Genomic DNA, 24267 nt, shown 5'->3' on the forward strand with positions numbered 1-24267 from the left:
AGTTTAGCGAAGTGTAAAGTTTGGGCATGGAGGCGACGTATCGGCTCTGTGTTTGGATTGGGCCTTGTGATTTTGTCAAGCGAGTTTTTCTTGCCATGTCCGTATTGAGTTTAATTGTAAATTCAGCGCAATTCAAGCACTTCTCAAGAAAGCCAGCTTGCAACCCTCTTTTCTGAGCGCGCTCGGTTAAATTGACATGATACATTCAATTTGTTTATACAGTTAAGCTCAAAGACGGCATCTGGAAAATCGCACGGTCTTATAATATATTCTTTAAACCTATCTTGCACATTGGAAGCAGTATCCGAACTAAAATTGCTTTTCAAATAAAAATAGTATTGCGATAATTGATATGATTATTCTCATAAAGAATATAGATCTGGCATACCTTTATCACTCCTTATCAAGTATATAAACGGAGAATAAGAAATAAGGGAAGGTGCGCGACGGAAAGTCGGCCTTTACAAAACACTAAAAAGTGTTCTGATATTGCGTATCGCGTTATGTACAATTTCATAGTAGAAAGACATGATACAGCGTATTGTTTTCTAAACAACAACCTGAAGTCTTGTAAATCATTCTGCTGCCGCATCGGGATACGGTGGCGGCATAATGGGCAAGGGTAACAATGTATATCAAGACGAGAACAGTGACGGGAAGTATGAAGATGCCCTGGAATGAAAGAGTAGGCTGGCACTATGGTCTAAAGTAGTATCTAAAGAAAAAAGCCAAGTATGCAGCCCAGCCAAGAGTATATAAGAAAGGCGTGCGATGTACGTTTGCACTATACATAAATGAGTTCACAGGATCGCATCAATTCCCCATGAAGCGCATTTTTATCATAGGGATTTGAAATCTGAACAGAACGTGGTTTGGAGGAGGATTAGTATGAATGTTAGTAAATCGATGGGAGTTTGGGGACTGTATCTGATGATGGCTCTCCGGCAGCGAAGACGGAGAACCAAGCGAGCGAAGAAATCAAGTAGTGAGAAAGCTCCATCGTCATACAGGCACGAAGAGTATCCATATAGCTACCTACAGACCCCCCGCCGGCGGTACATATGGTTGAATCAGCATCTCGCTGAATCTCTCCAACCTCTCCTTGCCTCTTACTTCCTCGACCAGCAGTGGCATCTTGACCACGTTAAACTCATCGTACAGCTCCTCGATCTGCTCCAAGTACTTCTTCTGCATTTTCCTCCGCGCATTGCACTGCTCGCACTCGCTCGTGCTCTTGGGAAACAGCAGCTGGTTGACTACAATGCAGTGCGTATCAATCCCATAACTAGCCAACTCCTGGATCATGCGCTCGGTCTCATAGAGGGACAAGAACTCGGGTATACAAACGCAGACGAAAGTTGTTAGATTTTCGTCCTTGAACTGCGTATTCACCTCGCTAATGGTTTCGCGGAGACCTTCTAGCTTCTCCATCATTTCGGGTAAGTTCGCGCCGTTGGGTAGGGAGCCGTTGGCGCCGAGGAGACCGTTCAACATAGGGCCAAACTGTGAGGAGAGCTGGGAGATCTTGGCGAGTGCTTTCTCGAGGACGGTGGGGAACTGGAGGAAGCGGAGGGTGTGGCCTGTAGGCGCAGTATCGAAGATGATAGTCTCGTAGGAGAGGGACTTGACCTGCTTGAGGACTTCTGCGAAGGACATAGCCTCATCAATACCGGGTATCTAGAGTATGTGTTAGTATAGCACTGGCGATAGACAGATACAAATGTCATGTTTGTCGAGTACGCACAGCGAAGGCCAAATCCTGCATCATGCCGCCCATGCCAGCCGCGGGACCCTCTCCCTCCTCTGCCTGACCCATCAGCTCTTGGATGCTGCCGTTCGGATCGATTTCCATAGCGCTCAGGTTCGTGAAGCCATCGATGAGGCGCGCCTCCTTGCCAAACTTCTGCGAGAAGGCATCGGACAAGTTATGCGCGGGGTCAGTTGAGATGAGGAGGACAGATCTGCGGACTTTGGCCAGTTGGATGGCGAGAGAGCAGGAAGTTGTCGTCTTCCCTACTCCACCTTTGCCTCCGACGAAGATCCAGCGCAGCGTCTTTTGGTCGAGGATTGACTGAAGGGTCGGCTCAAGTTGGTCGTCGTCGGTGTTTATGATGGCAGTGGACATGATGGGATGGGATGGGATGGGATTGTTTTCACCTTTCAATGAATATTGATGGAGGGGTAGGCCGGTTAGTATGATTCCGAGTTCGAGGTGGAAAGAGGGCGAGGATGTGGAGTTGATGTTGTATGTAAGTACTTATCTTTGGAATTTCTCCGCCGCCTTCCCAAGCAGGGCCACCAAGCGCTACTCCGACTCCCAAGGCTGAAAAGAGTCCAACAAGGCTGACGATAAATAGTTAAGTACCGGTCCTTGGAGACGCCAAAGCAAAGCCAAAAGCAAAGGCAAAGGCAAAGGCAAAGGCAAAGGCAAAGGCAAGAAGCCCTACCTAACAACCAAAACCAGTATATTTTGCTACCCGAATTGAACCCGGAATCATATCGATCATTGCCTGCCGACGCCGTACATGATCCAGCCGATGAGCGACAGCGCGGCCAGCCCAGCTCAACGCCTCACAGCTATTTCCTCCCATCTACAGAATCCTCCCCGATCAACCACAACCACAACCACAACCACAACCACTACCTCGACCATGTCAGCAACGTCCACTACCCAACCTGCCCGCCCCCCTATAACTTGCCACGTCCTCGACACAACCACCGGTAGACCTGCTGCCAACCTGTCCGTCAAGCTTTCCTGCTGCGATCTGCAATCCGTTTTTTTCGAAGCGACCACGAATCTGGATGGTCGTATCGGGGCGTGGAAATACAAGCAGGGCGATGATGGGATGGAAGGTATGTACGAGGAGCAAAATTGGGCCGTGACCAAGATGATGAAAAAAATAATCGAGGAGGAGGGCCAGGTGGAGAAACCAGGAGCTCGTAAGTCTGTGAGGATGCAGGACGACATTCGTGTTTATTTACGAAATCAGGACCGCTGGGAACGAGCCTTTGGAAGATGCAGTTTGATACTGGTGCGCATTACGGAGTTGCCAATACTTTCTTTCCCGTAAGCAGCAGTCTGCTTCTGCTTCTGCTTCCATTTATTCATTACCCCACCCCCCTTGATTGATTCTCTGCTAACAATTCTAGGTGGTCGAGGTATCTTTCCTGGTGAAATCAGAGGAGCATTACCACGTACCCCTTCTCCTGGGCCCGTACAGCTTCACCACATATAGGGGCAGCTAGGCGAGTTGCCAAGAATGTGCACAAACAGGCGTTGGACGGTCCAGGGGCAAGATATCATATATATCTCTATTAGTTTTTCTCAGGGTCCGGTATCCGATCTCCTTGTTAAAACCCCACGCAAGTAAACCCCACGCTCAATCATTTCAGCAACACGTTCTCTGCGCCATTCATTAAGAGACCCCCATCTTCTTGAAAATTCTTCTCTTCCGGCTCGAGTCGTGCTTCTCAGAACTACCGTCCAGTGACGAAGAAGCATCGGAGGAGGTCAGCGTAGCGAGTTCAGCCCCTTTCTCCGCGCATCTCTCCATGTTTTTGGTGCCCTTCCCCTCTGGGTTGCCCTCTGCATATTCCATGGCATTGTTCAGGCCCGATCCCGAAGTGTTCTTACGAGTGAAGGCGGAACTTTGCGAACGGTGTCCGCCGTGGTGGAGGAAGGACCGCGGTATGTGTGTATGTTTGTGGATGACATCGGTAGATTCGATGGTAGCATTTGGGGAGGTATCCGCGTCGGGGTGAGGGAGCGTCGTGTTCCGGTCTACCAGATCTTCAGCAACGGTCTTGGTCCATGGATTCTGGACAGACATACCTTCGGACAGGGGCTCGGGAAATCCCGTATCCCTCCTCCTCGAGTTTCGCTCCTGGGCAGGCGGATCTTGGATGTGGTAATGCATGACTGGCTTGAAGATGCTTGCTCGTCTGAGCTGGTCTCGATACTTCAAGGCGGAGATCTGGAGGTCTTGTCTTCGGGGGTCGTGTGTGTAAGGATATAAAGGTAATAGAACTGCTTGTGGTTCTTCGTTGTATTAAGGGGCCTGACAAGCTATTTGAAATCGAAGCCTCTACATGATGAACTTAAGGTTGTTTGATTTTTGGGAAGTCTCGAGGAGGTGCTTCAAACGCTTGGACTCTGGTGCTCGCTTGCTTTTACAGCTCTTTCCCCAGCAGCTTCATGCTTGAAACGAGCGATTAATGCATCACAATTAACTGCGTTCGGTCCTGAGTCTTCTGCGCACATCCAGACCAAAATGGTTACGGTACAAATCCAGATGCGCGATTTTCGAGTAGAATAGACTAAGTGGTAGGTACCGGTAGCAGGCAGGTCAGAGTTTATCAGGATTCGGCTAGCGAGAAGGATGTGTGCTTAAGTCGAAGAATAAGACGAATTAGATTTGCAGTTAGATCAATAATTTAAGTACACAAATCTTGGCTGTGAGTAAATCATTTCTACATGTGAAATCGACAAGTCCCAATTATAAGTAAGAGGTAGGTAGTAGTATATACAAAGTACCAAGTTCCAAGTACCCAGTTATCTAAGGTAAACAAGCATGCGGACGGAGTAACTCTTGGCCGAGCCGAATACTAGTGCGGCTGGGTCCGTATCAACTTTCAAGCTTAAATAAACTCACAGCCGCAAGTGAGTGTAGGTCTCAGGTCTGTCGTCTCTTGTCTCTTACAAACCACCATCTTCGAAACCCTTCTGCAAAGTCACACAATGTATCCTAGTTCTTGATCGCATTCAATCTGCGCAATGCACTACCAACAACCCAGGGTCGCTGCAGAGCTTGTCGTCCTTCGAGAGGCAAGCATCAGCCACCCCGCGACGCCTGGGACTACGTAACGATGAACGGGCCCGGCTTGCAGAAAAGCATCTGGGCGCATGGGAATGGAGTTGGAATTGGGACTGGGACCGGGACCGGGACCGGGACCGGAACAGAAACTGTCTGTCCGAACCGCCGCCCTGGTGACTGGAATTGCCCTTCCTGCGGCTTCCGGAATTACAAATGGCGGACCAACTGCTTTCGCTGCGATCCTCCGTCCTCGTCGAGCAACTACACAGAGAGTCATAGGTATCCGTCGCAGACAACCACTCAAAACTCGCAGGCGCCTCCCCACGATGCATTACCACTACCATTACCATTACCATACCAAACGCCTATAGACACTCGCCCACACGTAGCGCCTGCTACTGGCGGACTTGACGGCGGACAGGGGCTTTCGGTTAGCATCTGGGCTCCAAAGAATGCTGGAAAGAGACAGAATACGGCCGGCAGTAGGAAGGTCTGGACAAGAGTAGGTATTGCATGCCTCTCAAGGTATGCCGAAACACTGACTCGTTATACAGACAGTTCCCCAGCCCGTCAGTACCGGTACCTCCAGCCTGCCCCACGAACCTACCCCGAAAGTTTCCGACCTAGGCCTTCCATACCAAGTTCAACATTACATCCTCGTAATGATTGAATGGATGCTCGAGGAGAGCTGCTACGAATTTGCGTCCCGCTGGATCCCAGAGATTCTCTGTGCCAAAGGCTGGGATTGTGCCGAAGCCGTGGAATTGTCCACTTGGAAATGTCTCCTCCCAACTGCTCTACCGCCAAACGCCACTAGGCCGCTGTCAAATAACACTTTGGAAAAAGCTTTAGCAGACGCCGTGCGGATTCGGAACTCCGCGGTGCATCGGCACTTGTGCAACAATGATGAGATGCGGAAAATGGCTTTGCAGGCCCAGGATTTGATGTCCATGTTTTGTGATCAAACGAGGCAGGATAAATTTTATCGGTTGTGGTCAGAGTTGAAGGAATGGGAGGTCGCTAGCACGGTGAATGCCAGCGCAGCTAGGGCGAGGTTGGAAGCGGCCCTGCATGAGATAAGCGAAAGGCCTGTGGATGATATGGACTGGACGCCCAACGCCAAGTCATTGGAAGAAGTTTCGTTCAGGGTAGAGTCTGACCCGGAAGACTACGAGGAAGCAGATGCAATGGAATTGGATTGACGGGGAGCTACCAAATGGCGCACAGTGAGCAACTGTCTTTGTGTGTATAGGGAGTGGAGGACCAGCGGAGACGACGAGGGAAACGTGCCGGCTGGTGGAGCGATCTGCGACACCCAATAAGGCCAACCGAAGTCGGTCGCATCGATCAATGCTGTGATGCAGCCGGCCGAGCAACGGAAATCGAGGTCCTAAAATCCGAAATCCGAAATCCCATGTAGGGTGGGTTGTGTCTTGGGTAATTCACATCTCGTATTGTGTTCGCACCATTCTGCATCATGCTGTTGTTTGTTTACGTAGTACCGGTACTCCAACTGCCGTCTCTTGGGCCAGAGATCATTCATTTTCTCCGGCCGGTTATGCTTCCGGAGAGCAATAAGCCTTAGAAGCAATGCAACTCGAACATTCATTGGTTCATCCAATCTTATCAAGTTCTGCACACGAGTCGAGTCAGCCTTGGAGTCTGTCTTGGCCCGAGACGAGGCGATGCACACTTCTCACCCTCTCGCCACGTTTCGTTCTGCTGCAATTATCTGTCTTCCCCGTGGTTTCTGTGGACATGCGGAGTGATTGCCAGGTTACGAATCTGACAGTTTGTTTTTTCATTATGCTATTATGCTGTTATGCTATTATTCCCAGCCTCTCAAGCATGGACCACTTTTTTATACCCTTGAATTTCTCCCAGACCTCGCCTGTCTCTGAATACTTTGACCACGGAAATGAGAAGAAGCACAGACACGGCTACCACAAAGCCTGCGAGCATTCTGTGCTCATTCGGCATGCCGGATGAGTACATCATCGCCAACCTGTGCGATGGACCACAAGTCCCAGTGAACATCATCTCCGGGTCGAAAGGACATTCCGGATTCACTTCCAGAGAGCCTCCCGGCTCGGGGAATTCAATACAGCTGCCTTTGTTCGCGGTCCAACACCCATTCCCATTATTCGCCTCAAACATCAGAGGAGCAGTATTGAACTTCTCACGCAGCGTTTCATCAAAGACATCCTTACTTGTCGGCCCCCCCAAGACCATGATCGGAGCACAGTTCATAAACATCTCTGGTACGCTCCAACGGCCGTACCACGTCCACGCCATCACGGCTTGCCCGACAGGCACCCAGTCTGGGATGGTAAAGTTGTAGATACTCGGTAAGAGAGTCGTTTCTGAGTTACCGTAGTTGACCTCGGTCAAGTTTCTGATGGGGCAACCGCCGTGGATCGAATGGATCACTCTCCATTCGCTGTAGACGGTGGGCTTGAGGTCCAAGGTAATGGAGATTTGACAAGAGCCACCACCGTGGCTTGCTCCACCCATTGCCCTAGACAGTAGAGAATATGTCAACGCTCCGAGTCTCAATACCCTCGCTCCCTCTCTCCCTAGTGGGAATCAACTTACTGCAAATACTGTGTGGAGCCACGTTCCCAGATGTTCATTACCCCCTTGGGATCAAAGTCCTTCTCGCCGTTGCAGGGCCAGTTGGAACCGTCGCTCTTCATCGGTCCATTGTCATTGATGCCACGCCCATCGCCACCAAGTTGACTAGCGAAGGGTATTGGGTGCTGCATAAGCGTGTGCCCACTGATGGGGATCATGAACACGCACCAGCTCAGCAAGCTGAGCGTCGATGTCAGAGACGGTGCCATTTCGGGGTGTGGAAAAGGGGAGACTTGGAGATTCAATGCAAAGTGGATGGGGAAAATGAAGTCGAGCCAAACAACGTTGTGTTTTGATTGATTGCTATCGTCAGTTCGAGGCAGAAGAAGTGGCACCTTGTATACTGCGAGGAGGAGGATTATGGACGAGGCAACGAGGCAACGATGGCGAAAATATGCATCAATAGGTATGCTTTCAAACTCAAGCGGAAATGAAATCGGTATGTGACCATGTCTCAGGGTGGCATGTCTTGTAACTCGTGTTGGCCCCCGACAGTTCTAGATCATCTTTCTCGGATAATATCAGTACCGTAAATCGTATACCTATGACCTGATTCAGGTCCACTCTGACCGACCTGTGACCATTTCCCTTTCGAGTAGATATTGCATTTGTCGGTGATGTCTCCTTATCGATAGCTAGGATTCTCTCTCTATACGACCCTGACGCTGAGTGGAGTCAGGGCAGCAGATGCAGTTGGTCTCAGAGCAGACAGTCTAGAAGTCAAGGCTAGGCAAGATAGGAGAGAGCGCTTCGATAGATTGGCGTGACGCGACAGAAGAGTTATTCGGCCCAAGAAGCTGAGCTGCATGAATGCCAAATGCCTAACTGCCAAAATGTCAAAATGCCAAAATGCCAACATCCCGTAAAGCATAAAAGCCTTCTGCGATCCATTGGACCGCGCTACCCACGCAAAAATTCTGCCAGATCAGGCCATAAATGTCGTATATATATATATATATATATTATTATACTACTCAAAAGTACATCTTGAATGCCCCGGGTAATCTCTCTCTATAAATTTCCCCCTGGTGAGACATAAAACAGGTACTGGTATAATGATGTGTCAAGCAAGATATGAGTGTAAAGCCTCTACGCGAGTGGAAACGAGAACCCAGGCTACACTTTGGACGAAAGAAAAGCAACTAACATGCAGACGAGGTCTACAGTGCCAAGAGACCTAGAAGCAGGCTCGAGAGTGGGCAAGAAAGTAGAATGACATCTATTTCAAGTTGTGCCTCGGGCTGTCTAACAACAGATGTGTATTGCGCTTCTCGGCCGTTTTGGGACGGATGTGTATTTCTTCTCGTATTCGAACGAACGCATGACTCCTAAACACTCTTAAAGGGTTGGATTTTCCAAAGACTCCAGAACCCATCTTCTCCCATCATCAAACCGAGCACAGTCATCAAAATGCTTCGGGGACCATCTTCTATCAGAGTACTCAAGCCCCTCTTGACCATCGCTGGTACAGCAGGCATTATAGTAACCTCACTAGCGACACTTCGCTTTGGAATGCTCACACTGACAATCGATATTCTGGTGAAATTACTCGTCACTTTTGCCTACACCCATGGCTTGTCTAGCGTTCGTGGTCGATTGCAAAAGGCAAAGGTTGAAGAGTTTCACAGTCAAGCGGAAGCAACTAGCAATCCGGAGCAAGATGTTTTCGCCGAGAAGGTGGACAACTTTGATACCCGGAGTTCCAGCAGCGCAACAGAGTACGCCGACGGCCCACGAATGACAGCCACCGTCGTTGGATGGCGAGAAGACGAAGAGCTGTACCGTACATGTCTCCGAGGATTTGCATTCGATCCACAATGCGGACCCGTGATTGCCGGTATAGACGGGGATACAGAAGCGGACGAGGACATGTTGAAGACCTTTCTGAGTGTCAGTTGCATCCCGAATATACCTAACATCTCGCTAAAAGTGCCACAGGTTTTCCCAGATGGACATGTAGTTCGATTGAAAGAACCTCTTTCGCAAACACTTGATCGATACATGCTCTCCGCCAATCTAGGCGACTTCGAGGACGAACAGAATTGCAAATTCGTCATGGACCATGTATCGAGCGCGATCCGGAGCGCCATCGCAGAGCAACTGTTTCCTCAAGGCATCAAAAATATTCAAGCCCTATGCGTGATTCAGCCCCACCGATCGAAGAAGGATATTCTATTCACGGCCTTGAGTTTTGCGTCGATCATATCAGAGGAGCTGGGTTTCGATTATCTCTTCAGTACGGATTCTGATTCCGCAATCATGCCAGGAGCAATGAGCGAGATGACCAGAATGTTCGAGAGTGATACCAATGTTGGCGGCGTCTCGGGCCATCTGCGCTTCTCTCACCCCCAGCCTACTTTCCTCTCTCGCATGACAGCGTCGCACTACTGGTTCGAGCAGGAGATTTCCAAGGCCCAAGGATCGATCTTTGGGGCAACGGAATGCCAACCGGGCCCTTGTGCTGCATTCCGAGTCTCGGCTCTCAAATCCGTCCTCGTTCCGTGGCTTTGTCAGCGGGTTTTCGGACACAGAACAGGAAGTTTCCTCCTTGATATAGACCCCGTAGATCAGCGAAGCGAGACTAATTTGTTTATTAGGTCACCAATGAAGATCGGCATTTGACGACCAGAATTCTATGGGCCGGGTATACTGTCCATTATGCCCATAAGGCCATCGTGTACACGGACGCGCCAAACAATTTCACCGCATGGGTCAAACAACAAGTAAGAGCCACAACGACGAGACAGGATTGTTCACTGACTCCTTCTTAGGTTCGATGGTCCAGGGTAACGATGATCGAGACTCTCTGGTACCCATGGATGGTCAACCGACTGTACCCGTGGCACATTTACAACATTTTGAAGGCTCGGTCCATGCCATTACTGGTCTTCATGAGCATTACATCCTGCGCCTTGGGACTGGAAACCCCGACCCCAATCACTGTCGCTGTCCTCGCCGATGTGTTCTGTATGTATGCACTCCAAGTCGTATATCTGGTGCACGTTAGCGCAGACTTCGCTACCCGCTCAGATATCATTTGGCTTGTACCCTCGATCGCCTGGTTCTTTTTGATGATGCCTGCGATTGTGGTATGGTCGCTGGTAACAATTCAAGACGATTCTTGGGGTAATATTCCAAGAGGATCGCTTGGGACGAAGGGAGGAAAAGAAATGATCCAACCTAGGGCTATGACGGGTATTAAGCATATTGGCTTTATGATAGTATGGATTGGGGTGATTCTGGTTGCGGTAGGCCGGGTGGTCTTCTCTTTATGGCGAGCATAATCATTGCGCGGGCTCAAGAACCTTACAGAATTGGAAGGTTTGGGAAGTACGATTGTGTTGATAGTACTCATCTAGTGATAATACTAGGTCACAGGAAGAAGCTTCTGATGAGTGTGGCTGTGGTTGTGGTTGACTTGACTTCTCTAGAACTAGGAATTGGGACGAGGTTGTAGTAGTAACCAGTGCCAAGGCTAGCCAGTGCACCCTGCTCTTCTTCCACTTTACCTAATAAGAAACCCCTTTATCGAGGCGCTAAAAAGGCTCTCGGCAGTACCCAATTGTATTTAAACTAATATACCTTTGTTTGATCAAGTAGAAGTAAACATCACCTCTAAGCGCCCGATCCATCTACTTAATGTAATACGTACGACAGACCTCCAAGAAGAGAAAACCTTTGATTAATATACCACCCTTTGCTCATACACTCACACCTTGCTATACCCACCCCTTACTAATAGTCAGTGCACTGACTTTGTGACCTGCGGGCTCTCGGTCACAGTCAAGGCAAGCAAGTGTCCCAGGTCAAGCAAGTGTCCCATTTCAATTATTTCAACTTGTTTTAGAAATAACTTAATAACAAATAAAGCTATAATATTAAAAATTTGATACTTTTAAAGAGCTCGATTCCGCCGATTAATGCATTTAAATTTTATCAATATAGCTCTTTTTATTATCAAGTAATTCAAATTGCAAATCGTAAAAAAAAAAAATGTTTTTGATTCTTTATAGAAAAGAATCGAAAATCGCGATTTGTATTAAGAATAAGTCAATAACTAAAAAGCTATAATAATAAAAACTAGATATACGAATCGAGATAAGTAAATTATAATTTATTTATAAAACATATTATATATTTTTATTATTAAAATAAGTAAAATAATATTTTTTACCCAAAATTACAATTGTAACAGCGAAAAAAGCTCGGAAAATTTAGCGAAAATTCAAGAACATCAACTTTTCGATTATATTTATAACTTATTAGATTGCTTCCAAGCGATTGGGGAAGATATCTGTAACTTCGTAAGCGGTCGTCAAAATACTTGCAATTGCAAAACACTCGGTTATAAAGGTATCTGAATTCTGGTTGCTCCTTAAGACTCAAGGGAGCTGATTCCTTAAACCTTTTATATGATTAGAAGGAATCACGTGCACTAGCTAACTAATAGGTTTACTAGTCAAGTTAAGGGTCTCTTGATTAGTAATATGCTAAGCGAAGCATGCTAAGTGGCTCGTGAACTATGATAAGGCTGCTCCATAGGGCCCCATGGGGCCCCACGGAGTTTTGAGTCCTCCCCACGGGGGAACCCACGGGGAGGAATAAAATTCTCCCTTCCCTATAAGGAAACCTTATAGGGCATAGGGTTTCCTTATTGTCACCTACGGTGACCCAAGATAAATTCCAGTAGTTGTGGTGGTGATTAGTCATTCAATCACGTAAATTTTTTATACCGATCTAGCAGGATTTCTGAGCGTGCTAAGACTTTTATTCCATGTCAATCTATTGAACTTTTTTCGGAAGGGGTCGGCCCGAATTAAATATGAAACACAGCTAAGCTCAATTCAGCTTTCGCGGCACCGCTATTAATTCTGCCGTACGTAACGCACGTCGCTGCTACACGTAACTTACGTAAGGCTGCCACACGTAACCTACGTAAGGCTGCCATACGTAACCTACGTAAGGCTGCTATACGTAACGCACGTCGCTGCTATACGTTACTTACGTAAAGCTGCCATACGTAACGCACGTCGCTGCTTTACGTAACGCACGTCGCTGCTTTACGTAACGCACGTCGCTGCTATACGTAATTTACGTAAGGCTACTACACGTAACGCACGTCGCTGCCATACGTTACTTACGTAAGGCTGCTACACGTAACGCACGTCGCTGCTATACGTAACTTACGTAACGCTATTATACGTAACGCACGTCGCTGCCATACGTTACTTACGTAAGGCTACTACACGTAACGCACGTCGCTGCTTTACGTAACGCACGTCGCGGCCTTAAATATAAGTGATTCGCTAAAGGGTTTAAGATTTCTTTATTAAAAAAGATGATTTAAAAGGGTCTCCTTTTTATATTAAATTATTAAATATTAGTAATTCGCAAAGGGGTCTAGAGTTTTTCTAGTAAAAGGGGGGATTTAAAAAGGGCCCTCTTTCATAATAAATTATTAAAATATAAGTAATTCGCAAAAGGTTTTAAGATTTCTTTAATGAAAAGGGGGGTATAAGGGGGTCTCCCTCTTATAATAAATTATTAAATATAAGTAATTCGCAAAAGGGTATAAGATTTTCTTAGTAAAAAGGAGAGTTTAAGAAGGTCCCCCTCCTTATATTAAATCATCAATGATCAAAAATAAGCAATTCGCAAATAGGTCTAGAGTTTCTCTAATAAAAAGGAAAGATTAAACGGATTTCTTTTTTATAATAAATTATTAATATATAAGTAATTAGTAAACTATTAAATAAATGACTTTTTAAATTAAATACATTTATATTTATTTAGTTTTTATTATTATTTAATTTATACTTTACTTAAATACATAAAGATTTTTAGAAATAGAGTAATTAGCCCGTTGGTGATAGTACAAAGAACTTGGTCCTTTGCCCTGGTAAGGTTTATATATATAAAAATATGCATATGCATAATTAGTAATCAAGTTTACTAATCACATTTATTAATTACATTTATTAATTGTTGCTAGGTAAGGTGTAAGGTGAGAGCATGGTGCACGTGCACATACACGTGCACGCACGGACCTCAGCCTTGGCACGCTCCTACTACAACCTCGCCCCCAATTCCTAGTCCTAGATAATACAAGTCAATCAACCACAACATCAGCAAAGCTTCCTCGTGACCTGGTACTATCATCAGATTGATACCAGCAATATTAATTATATTTAATAATTACATTTACTAATTATATTTATTAATCACATTTACTAATCACATTCATTAATCAGATTTACTAATCACGTTTATTAGTTATATTTATTAATTATATTTATTAATCATATTTACTAATTATATTATATAGCGAAGCGCTATTTTCTTTATTTCGGTTCGAGTTCGTGTTTCAAATATTATAATTATTTACCTTTGTTGAATCGAAGCCTTGCATCGATTACGATCACGCGATTACGCGAAGCGTTCTTTTTTTGCTTCGCGTCGAGATCGTGTTTCAAATATTATAATTCACTTTTATTGAATCGAAGCATTGCATCGATTATCATTAAGCGACGCGCTATTTTCTTTGTTCCGCGTCGAGTTCGTGTTTTAAATATTAAAATTTACTTTTATTGAATCGAACCATTGCATCGATTATCATTAAGCGACGCGCTATTTTTTTTGTTTCGCGTCGAGTTCCTGTTTTAAATATTCACTTTTATTAATTCGAAGCAAAGCAGCATCGGTTATTATTAAGCGATAGTTTTATTTTTATATAATCACTCGCCTCTTTCTTCTTTCTTTTCTTTTTTATTATTATAATATAATTATATTCCATCTAACTTTTTAAACTCAATACTCAACTTTAGCTTCTCAATTATAACAATTACGGTTTATCACAACTTAAGTAGTTTATCACAACTTAAGTAATTATTTTATTATTTTAATTTTTTGCTTTTTGTTCTTTTGCTTTAAGCTAATTATTTTTTTTATATAGCAATGTCGATTCTATCCTTTTATAACGCTATAATCGAAGTCAACCTTTTTAATAACGATAGTGTAAACACCCTGCCTGATGGGGTACCTGCTATGGCCACTAAGGCTATACTAGACGGACCTATCTTCTATAAGAGAGCACACATCTCTTAGCTAGAATAATCAACGAGCTTTCCACTTATCTTTTTTGCACTTCTTTGTAAAGACTATAAAGTCTAGCCTTAAAGCTAAGCTTTTATATAGCACATCTTTTTAAGTGCTTTTATATTAGTGTCACGGTACGAGAGCAAGGTCTTTGAATAAGGTCTAAATTGTGTACGAAGAATGGAAGAGATACTAAGGTACAAGAGGAGATAAGTCTATTGTGAAGGTCCGTGCGTTCCTCAGCCTTAGCATTCCTTAGCTAAATTGTTTGTTTCCTCCCTTTACATATAGTCCTCTTTATTCCTTTTCTTCGAGCATCCTTTTCGTTAAAATTAATCAAACAATTAAGCTTCCTTTCGAGCAGCAGTAAGTTCTGCTTTAATAGGTTTTAGCTTTTTAAAAAAGCGTTTTTCGAACTTTAAAATAAAAGACCGTGCGTTGATTACGTAAAAAAAAAGTTCTTAAGTCTTATCTTCTAGATTATATCTTCTTTATAAAATCAAGTATTAGAAACCTTTTGCTTTTGTTCTTTTAAAGTCGACAATAGCTTTAACCGCTTATAGCTTTTCATTATTTGCATCGATAGCAATAAAAAGAAAGAAAAGGTTTTATTAGCTTAGCAAAAAGTCGGTAAAAGCGAAGCGAAAAAGGTTAGTATGAAAACTATCGTTCAACTTGTCGTGTTCGAAAAGTAAGTCTAAGCGATAAATATAAGAGCTTAATACCTTTTTGATCTTGTAACGGCTAAAGAATTTATAATCGAACTTTTTAATAAGTCTATCGGTCTTAATGTTGCGAGAGTTAAAGAAAACTTTATTTTTAACTCGGTAAGCAAAAGCTAAAGATTTAATTTTATTAGCTGCGAATTTTTAAGTTGCTTAAGCCGAAATAAAGTTAATCTTAAAAAAAGCGAAGATTTATTTTATTTTATTTACGAAAGCTATACTTGCTTTGTTTCTTGCTTAAATTGCAAGTATAAAAGTAAGTTCGAAAGGTCGAAAAGGTCCGAAGCTAACGCGAAAATAGAAACTAGTATTAGCGAAAAATAAAGACATTTAAGTAAAGGCGTTCATTACGTTATTAATTGAGAATTCGACTATTAATAACTAAGTGGCTTAATCGTCTTAAGTATAATCGGTATATTATTTGATAAAGTGCTCGAATTAAGTATTGAAAATCTTTATTTAGCTATTCGTCTTAAAGTAGAAAGACGTAGAAAAGCTGAGTTTGATCTCGAGTTTAAAGCAGATTGCTTTTTACAATTCAAAAACAAATAAAAAGCCTCTAATAGATACGATAGTATCTAAGAAGCCGTATAATTTCTATACGTTATCGAAAAATAATTAAGCCAGCTCTTTTGCTTTAAGCTTAGTATAGCAAGCGATAAAGTAGCGACCTTTAAAAAAGCGATCAACTACGATTATAACGCAATCGTAGCTATTGCTAAAAGGTAAAAGGCCGACGAAATCGATTGAAAAGTAGCGCTAGCGTTGATCGAAGAAAAGGAAAGGTTTAAGAGTGCTTTAGTATCGAAGTCGAAAAGTAGTATTACGAAAGCAGCTATCGCAATTGCGAACGAATCGAGCGCAAGATGCGCTGATATTAAGCTATTAATAGTCTCGAGATATCACTTTATATAAAGCGTTCTTGCTTAAGTAGCTCGACTCGTAAAAATCGTAAGCAGATTGTAAGAAGAAAGTACGTAGTTCGGTATCCGAGACGTATAATCGACTTTGAAAAAATAATCGATCGTTACGCAAGATATATTCGGAAAAAGCGATTTCTTTAAAATGAAAGATCTCTTTTTCTTTAATTATCTCTTTGCTAATAACTTTAAACTATTTGTCGGATTTATAGCTTTCTTTTAAAAGGCGTATGATTTTCAAGTTTTAAAGCTCGTTTATAAAAGCTAGTTCGTCTAAGCAAAGAGCTACTTCGATATAGAGCTCGGCAAAAGTAAGCTCAAAAGAGAAATCGAGTTGAGCGAAAGCGTTTAAAAAAGAAGTAAGTGTTAATAAATTCGAAATTTAAAAGTCTAAATTATCGATAGAAAAGAAGGCTTAGTTTCGATAAGTATAACGGAGGTCGGAGTCATTTTAAAAAAAGTCTTGTGATCGGCGTATAAAAGAATCAGGTTTTCGGCTTTCTTTTCTTAATCTAAATTTAATAATAAAATCGAATTTAAAAAAGAATTCGCTTTACCGAACTTGCTATCGAGTGAGTTGTTTTATAGTTATAAAGTATTCGAGATTGCGATAATCGGTTAATACGTGTATAAAATATAAAGATCTCGTAAAGTTTAAACGCTAGCTTTCGAAAGCTCGAACTATAACGAAAAGTTCTTTATTATAAATCTCGTAATTACATTCGGCTGCGTCGTATTTGCGAAACATATAAGCTACGGAGTAAAGTTCGCTTTTATTATCTTTTTAAAAAAGAATAGCAAAAGAAACGTAATCGAAAGCATCCGTCTTAAGTTAAATCTTACGATCGAGGTCGAAGTGAAAAAGAATCGATGTTAAAACGAATGCTTTTTTAAAAGTATCGAAAGCTCGTTAACAAGCAAAGGTCCAATTCTATTTAGATTCTTTCTTAATAAAGTAAACGAAAAGAATAACGATTCGAAAGAAACCTTTAATAAATCGTTTATAAAAATTTGAAAAGCTTAAGAATACTTAAACGTTTTTAATATTAATAAGAGCTTTTTAAAAAGTTATATAGTCGACTTTAGCGAAGTCTATCTTAACGCTTATAATAAAAACAATCAAGCCGAAGTAAGTGACTTCTTAAACTTCGAATTCGCATTTCTTAACGTTTAATTAAAAGCTTGCTTCTTAAACAGCTCGAAGTACGGCTTTAACGTATAAACGATATTCTTTTAAAGTATTAAAGTAAATTAATATATCGTTGATATAAACGGAACAAAATATATCGAAGAAAAGTCGTAGAACATCGTTGATTCGAGCTTAAAAAGTAGCTAAAGCGTTTGATAAACCGAAAAGCATAACGAAAGATTCGAAGAAGCCGTATCGAGTATTAAAAGTTATAAACTATTTATTACTATCTCTTATTCGGATTTTATTAAAAGCGTAAATAACGTTTAATTTAATAAAGTATTTAGCTTTATTAAAGCGAGAAAAGGTTTCTTAAACAAAAAAGAAAGAGTATCTGTTTTTTATTATAATAGCGTTCAAAGCTTTATAATCCACGCAAAAGCGAAGGCCTCCGCTAAGTTTCTTAACGAAGAGTACAAAGAAAGCTGCTTAAGAAGTACTTGCTCGAATAAATCCTTTATTAAGGTTTTCTTTAAAGAATTTACGAAAGACTAAAAGTTTATCTTATAATATATTATAAAAAGGATTATAAAAAAGGATAGCGCTTGGTTTCAGCTCGATAGCGTGATCGCAGTCTTTATAAAAAGCGAGTTTATTTGCTTCGTCTTAATCGAAAGCGTTAAAGTGATCGTAGTATTAAAAAAAGACGACTATAGCAAGATCGATACGAGCTTTAAAAGCTAAAGCTTTTCGAATATCTTTAAAAGAAGCGCCGCAAAAGTATATATCGGCGGCTATATAGCGTTGCTAAAGTTCGGAAAGTTAAATATCATTAATTAAATCTATAAAAGAAATATATAGTTCTCGGTCCATTTTTTAAAAGTTAAAAAGGTCTAAGATATAAAAAGAAGAGCTTGGTCGAAAAGTAATATCGAAAGCGGCGAAGTCTATCTTGAATTCAGTCTTTAATTATTAGTCAATTTCGTAAAAAAAAGCAAAGAAAATCTTTACTTTCGGTGTAAAAGCTATAATATAAAAGGCGGCTGCACTTAATCTCCGAAAGAAAGGTCCTTTGATAAAGGTTTTAAAGGTCGTAATAAGAAGTATTAAGCCGCGCACAAATAATTAGTAATAAGTAAAAGGTAAGCAATGATTTTTGCAAGTCTTATTATTAAATATAAAAGAATTAAAGCTTTAATCGATTTAAAGGTTATAAAAGACGAGCTAAGGCTTACTTAAAATAATATCGTATTTGCCGAAGTTAAAAAAGAACTTAATAATAAGTTCAAAGTAGCCGTTAATATTAAAGTGAAGTTGTATTTTATAAGTAACGTTCGCTAACGAAAAAGATCTATCGGCGAGTCGTAAAGATCGAAGTTTTAATAAAAGTTCGAGAATTAAGTTATAAGTTTGCGCAAAAAAGTAATTGATTATCACTTTTCTAGTACACCCGCAATCAATTATAGCTTTAATTTTGATAAGAATTTCATTAATTAAGTCTATTACAATACAAAGAAAAACCAAATGATTCTTAATCGAAGTATTTAAAGAAAAGATAATTAAAATACTCTTTTTATAAAGTCTCCGACGGCGTCTTCGGTTAAAGACTAAGCTTTTCTTTGGCCTTTTCTTTTTTTAATGTTTTATAAAACAATAAGGCAAGCGGAGCTCGTATAATATTTATCGTAGCACTAATTACAAAAGCTATTATTACGATAATAGACTTTTTTAGCTTCTCTTTCGTTTAAAGTCTTAAAAATACGCTTAGCAAAAGCATCGGCGGCGGTCTAAGTAACTACAAAGTTTATTTCTATTACGCTAACGTTTATAACAGTGCTTCTTTATATAATAATAAGAGTAAGAATAAAAGCGGTATATCCGAGTGCGATTTAAAAGATAACGGAGACCGTGATTATCTTTTTCTTAAAGTAGTTAAGGTCTTAATTGCGAAAGATATTATTAATACCGCGGACTTGTAAAATAAACTCAAAGAGTTTAGTTTTATAATCATTAGCCGAGATATATAAAAAGCGATTAATAATATCGGAGTAGAAAGCGCGCTTAAAGAAAGCGATAAAAGCTTCGTCGCCGAATTGAGCTTCGGAGCAAGTCTCTTATTACTTAAAAAGAAAGATAGCGAAAGATCGGTTTCTTTAAACGAAGACGAAAAAAGCTTATTAAGCGGTAGATTTAGCATTAATATTATTGAAAGCAGCGTCTAAAATATCGATGATCTTTAACACGCTCTTATAAAGTATTTCGTTACGAATAAAAGTGCTTTTTTTAATTTGTCTTTTAACTTCGCCGAAGAAGCGGAAAAAGAAATAAACTATCTTATCGTACTCGATAAAGTACTAGTCTCTATTAATAGCGAGTTTAATGCTTATATCGATTAAGAACGAACGGAGTTTTATAATAGTTCTATCGAATTTATCGAAATCAAAGTGTTCGGCAGATCGATAAAGTCGGTTAAATGAAAAAGAGAAGTTGCGTTGCAAAGCTTCGAAAATAATAATTTAATTAAATAAAAGTACCTTTTCGATATCGAAAGTGATGATTTGTTTTTAAAAGTCGAGTAATTGTTCGCGCAAAGCTTAATTGTCTTCGTAATTATTAATAAAGAAGCTCGAGAGCTTAGCTTTTACGTCTTTAAAGTAAGCAATAGTATATTCGGCATATCTTTATAATATTATAATCTCGGCCGCAACAGCGTTAAGATTCGATTAAAAGATTACGGAGACGCTAGCGATATTAAAACACAAGAAGAGAAAAAAGAAATTGTCTGCAACGAAGATCGGCAAAAGGTTCTTTTAGTAGCTAAAGTCTAAAGTAGTTATAAGATCGTTAGCGGATATCGTTCCGAAGGTAACACAGGCTAAAACTAAAGTAAAAGCTTTGTTTTAGCTTTAGACTTAGTATACGAGAACGAGTATGCGCGTCGAAAGCATGCGAAAGAGTTTTCGAAGTGTAAAAAGGTTTTTGAGATCGCTAAGTTCGCGCGTTCGTAGATTGCGCTGTATAGCGATTAAAAAAGGTATACAATATATCACGGTACGAAAGCAAAGTCTTCGAATGAGGTCTAAATTATGTACGAAAGATAAAAGAGATATTAAGGTACAAAAGGAGATAAGTCCATTGTAAGGGTCCGTGCGTTCCTCAGCCTTAGCATTCCTTGGCTGAATTGTTTGTTTCCTCCCCTCACAATTAATGACTTACGCAAGGATTCAAACCTTTGGTCTTTATCTTTATACAGCCTATTACAATCGCTTGATTCGCAATTAAGTTGACTTTCGTTTATTATTCATCTTTCTTTCTACTCGATAAATTACAACTTCAAAACAATCAAAACCTTATTCCCGATAAGTTCGGACACCGAAACGGCGTAATAGCTAAAGTGTAATATTTAGGCTCTTCGGCAAAAACTCTTTTCTATTATTAATAAGAAAGAACTTTCACTTATTAATGAAAATACTTTTCTATACCTTAGCTTTCGTCTTGAATTAAAGCAATTAATATAATCCGGAATTATTAGCGAAGCTAATCAATTGATTATTAAGTTTTTTATAGTTTTAATCTTAACTATTAGTTTACTTTTGCAAAAGGTCTACTCTTTTTAATCTCGGATCGAAAATACTTTATAAAAATCACTTATTTAGCTCGTGAACCCGGTTTACGAATCAAAATCAAATAATATAAAAACCTTTTATTAACCCGATTATTCTTAGCACACATATATATCTGATCTTTAAAATATTAAAAACCTTCTTAAGATTCTTGATATCAAAGTCGGCGCCGAATTACTTTTATTTTCGTTAGAATCTTTTAAATTTATTAAATCTTTTAATCGTATTCTTATAAGCTTCGGACTATCTTTATCTTACTTCGACTTTTAACCGGAACTTTTACTTCTATCAGAAACATTTGCTTCGGAAATGCTTTTTAAAACTAATACTAATCTTAAGACTTATATTACTTTTTTTCTTTTTGCTCTTTTATTAAGCTTTACGCTAGTTATAATCGACTTTGCTATTGTGGAGGAGAAGAGCTCCGACATATACTTAACGTCAAATCAAAAGATATATATGAATATAGCTATAGTAGAATCGTAAGTGAATAAAAGGAGAAAAGACGACGATCGGAAGACACTCGAATATATGCTGTGAATACGTATATTATATTATATAATAATATAGTGCTGGTTTAAAGAGGAACCAATTACTCGTTTATATAAAAGCTTGCACGTGACTTAACTACGTGCTTAGCAAGGCTAAAGTATGCAGCGCACTTACGTAATAAAAGTGCTTAGCATTAGTACTATATATATAAACAAAACAAATATAAAGCCGCAACTCTATTATATATTGTAGAAGCACCCAAAAAGATGTGCCGTATAAAAGCCTGGCTTTAAGGCTGGACCTCATGGTCTCACAAAAGAAGTGTCAGAAAAGGTAAGTGGAAAGCTCGTTGATTGTTTTAGCTAAGAGATATGTGCTTTCTTATAAAAGATAGGTCCGTTTAGCGTAGCTTTAGTAGCCGTAGCAGGTACCTTATTAAGCAAGGTGTTTACATCCGTCTCTTCATAGAATAAGTAAGCGCTTCCGCTTACTATTAAGCAAAAAGAAAAAAAAGGGTATAATAAAAAGAAAAAATCTAATGTATAAAAAGAAAAGGGAATATCTTATCTTTAAACTCTAAACATCTAAACTATTAAACTACGTTTCGGCAGCTTTTTTATAGTCTCTTTTTATGCTTACGTCCTTAACTCTTTCGTTCTTCTTAAGCTAGGAAAGTCTTTTTCTTTTAGCAAAGCTAGTATTAAACGATGACGTGCTAGCAATAGTATCTTTAAAAGTGAAAGAGCGCGTGTCGTTCTTGCGCTTATTAATAGCGTCGTTGATAAGTATGAACTTGGCCGACGAAAAGTTAGCGAAGCTAAAATAAAGTTTAAAGCTATTAGTTAAGTCGTCTTCGTCTTTAAGCAAGTCAATCAAAGCTTTTATAGCTTTATCGAATGCGCGGTCTAAGGATTTCGATTGAGAAGATAATGCTTTAAGATCGTCGATTTAACTCGTGAATCGTAGTTCACGAGTAGATTTCGCACTTTTTAAAGTAATCTTTATACTTAAATCGAAGTCGTTAAAAGACAACTTAATCGGTCGTAAGCTCTTTTTAAAGTCTTTTAACTTATCGGCGTTTACGAAGTCGTTAGCTCGGCGGCTTTTGCTTTTAAAAAAAGACTTAGCTCCGTAAGTCTTAGCTTTAGCATTTAAGATAATAGCAAATCTTTTTTTAAACGTCGAAAACAACTTTTTTTTATGCTTAATAAAGTGTTTTTAAAATTAAGTTCGAGATATAATAAAAATAGCGATCAATTTCTTTATTATTCGAAGCTCGTTCTAATTTATTCTTCCGATTAAAGCTTTTAATACGAAACTAACGTAGTCTAGCTAGATTATAGCGGCGAAAAGCTAGCTTGATTTATTAATAACTTTTTACCGAAAGGTTAACGGCATGCGTTTTAAAACGATAATGCAAGCGTGCTTTGTAAAGCTGACTTTATTTTTTAAAGTACTATCGTTTAGTAAAGCGGTGTAGTTGTTAAAAAAGATAGCTTATCCGCAAAAAGAATTTTAAAAAGCGTTTATATTTAAGAAAACACTTTGTTTCGTAATAATAAACATAAAAGTAACGAGATTACTAATTATAGCGAAAGGTTAGCGTAGCGTAATGTTCTTAAAAGCATTTAAGGTCTTCGACTTAAGTTTAAAAGCTTTTTATCTAGCGGTCTTTTTAAAAGTAATGTCGTAAGTATAGCTTTTAAGCTAAATACTTAAGCTTCCGATCTGATTTTTTACGCTGTAAAGCATTAAGTAGTAATTTAAAACTCTGTCTTTTACTTGTAAATTACGGTTTACAAGTCGTTTAATATTAGCGTCGTGTTTAGTCGCAATCACTCGAGTATTATTATTGCATTTAAAGAGCTAAGAAAGTTCCGAATAAGCGATGAGCTTGTAATTTCCGTCTTAGCGGTTAAGCAAAGCAGTAAAATATAGCTTATAATAGCTTCGAAAGACTTGCTAAGTCAAAGAGTGCATTATATTAAAGAGTGTATTAATTAAAGCTTTTTTTAAGTCATTAGTCCGAAAGTAGTAAAAGTATATCTAGATCTTTTTGTTTATAATAATAAAAAAGGTTTAATTGCCGTGCTTGCTGTTTAAGAAAAAAGCTTTTAATATAAACTAAACTTTCGTATAACTACTTGCATCTATAATGTTAAAGAGGCTATTCTTTTAAGCGGTGCTTATTAAGCTAGTGCTTTAATTCAGCTTGTTAAAAGACATCGGCTTAGCTTTGAACTTAAAAGAGCTTAAGCTAAACATTTTCTTAATTAAAGTACTACTTTTAGTCTTAATAACGAACATCGATTAATTGCTCGAGTAAAGCATAAAGTTGTTAAAAGCGTTGGTTTAAAAAGCTTCGATAAATCGATATAAGTTAAAACGGATCATTATTATTATAAAGCTTTTCGTAGCTAGCTTAAAGTATTTGACGTATTCGAAGGTGTAGACTTCGTAAAAGACTCTTTTTAATAAGTCGATAACGGACGATAAGACTTTGCGATTAAAGCGGAGCTTCGTTTAAACGTTTAAGTTAAATAGTTTTTTGAATTTATTTTTAAATTTTAATACGTTTTTTACTTTTTAAAAAACTTTTATGCAATCGCAATCGTCGTTATTAAAGCTTAAATTAAAGATCTCGGATAGCAAGAAGTAGTTTATTACTTTGCTTTTTTCTTTACTTATTCTTACTTAGCTACGACGATCGAAGAGTCGTAAGATCGCGTTATTAAAAAATTCGTTTTTTAAAAGCTTACGGATCTAGCTAATAACTTTTTTAATTAATTTTTAGGTGCTGATGAGTTCTCGTAACAGGACGCAATTAACCTTAGC

The 24267-nt window shown here is 39.9% G+C and overlaps 6 protein-coding genes across 6 annotated transcripts; 3 read left to right on the forward strand and 3 right to left on the reverse strand.

The window, feature by feature from the left end:
* Window positions 1-1035: 1035 nt before the first annotated feature.
* On the reverse strand, window positions 1036-2125 carry L3040_005874 (uncharacterized protein; the record flags this gene model as incomplete). Its single annotated transcript, XM_007287878.1, has 2 exons — window positions 1036-1677; window positions 1745-2125. The coding sequence occupies 2 exons, from the start codon at window positions 2123-2125 to the stop codon at window positions 1036-1038; spliced, it is 1023 nt and encodes a 340-aa protein (XP_007287940.1).
* A 526-nt stretch (window positions 2126-2651) lies between these two features.
* L3040_005875 (uncharacterized protein) lies at window positions 2652-3246 on the forward strand (the record flags this gene model as incomplete). The annotated part of the gene is made up of 3 exons (XM_007287879.1): window positions 2652-2940; window positions 2991-3067; window positions 3151-3246. 3 exons carry the CDS (start codon window positions 2652-2654, stop codon window positions 3244-3246), a joined length of 462 nt encoding a protein of 153 aa, XP_007287941.1.
* Window positions 3247-3416: 170 nt separating this feature from the next.
* On the reverse strand, window positions 3417-3917 carry L3040_005876 (uncharacterized protein; the record flags this gene model as incomplete). The annotated part of the gene is made up of 2 exons (XM_007287880.2): window positions 3417-3781; window positions 3833-3917. 2 exons carry the CDS (start codon window positions 3915-3917, stop codon window positions 3417-3419), a joined length of 450 nt encoding a protein of 149 aa, XP_007287942.2.
* Window positions 3918-4866: 949 nt separating this feature from the next.
* On the forward strand, window positions 4867-6016 carry L3040_005877 (uncharacterized protein; the record flags this gene model as incomplete). The annotated part of the gene is made up of 4 exons (XM_066154681.1): window positions 4867-4914; window positions 4961-5093; window positions 5186-5316; window positions 5369-6016. 4 exons carry the CDS (start codon window positions 4867-4869, stop codon window positions 6014-6016), a joined length of 960 nt encoding a protein of 319 aa, XP_066011528.1.
* A 640-nt stretch (window positions 6017-6656) lies between these two features.
* L3040_005878 (uncharacterized protein) lies at window positions 6657-7657 on the reverse strand (the record flags this gene model as incomplete). Its single annotated transcript, XM_007287882.1, has 2 exons — window positions 6657-7332; window positions 7410-7657. The coding sequence occupies 2 exons, from the start codon at window positions 7655-7657 to the stop codon at window positions 6657-6659; spliced, it is 924 nt and encodes a 307-aa protein (XP_007287944.1).
* A 1201-nt stretch (window positions 7658-8858) lies between these two features.
* Window positions 8859-10732, forward strand: L3040_005879 (uncharacterized protein; the record flags this gene model as incomplete). Its single annotated transcript, XM_066154682.1, has 4 exons — window positions 8859-9338; window positions 9387-9944; window positions 10046-10171; window positions 10220-10732. 4 exons carry the CDS (start codon window positions 8859-8861, stop codon window positions 10730-10732), a joined length of 1677 nt encoding a protein of 558 aa, XP_066011529.1.
* Between the last annotated feature and the right edge of the window lie 13535 nt (window positions 10733-24267).

The sequence above is a fragment of the Drepanopeziza brunnea genome (genome assembly GCF_022702325.1).
Source record: "Drepanopeziza brunnea f. sp. 'multigermtubi' strain 214-2 chromosome Unknown ctg9, whole genome shotgun sequence".
In the NCBI taxonomy this organism is placed as follows: domain Eukaryota; kingdom Fungi; phylum Ascomycota; class Leotiomycetes; order Helotiales; family Drepanopezizaceae; genus Drepanopeziza; species Drepanopeziza brunnea.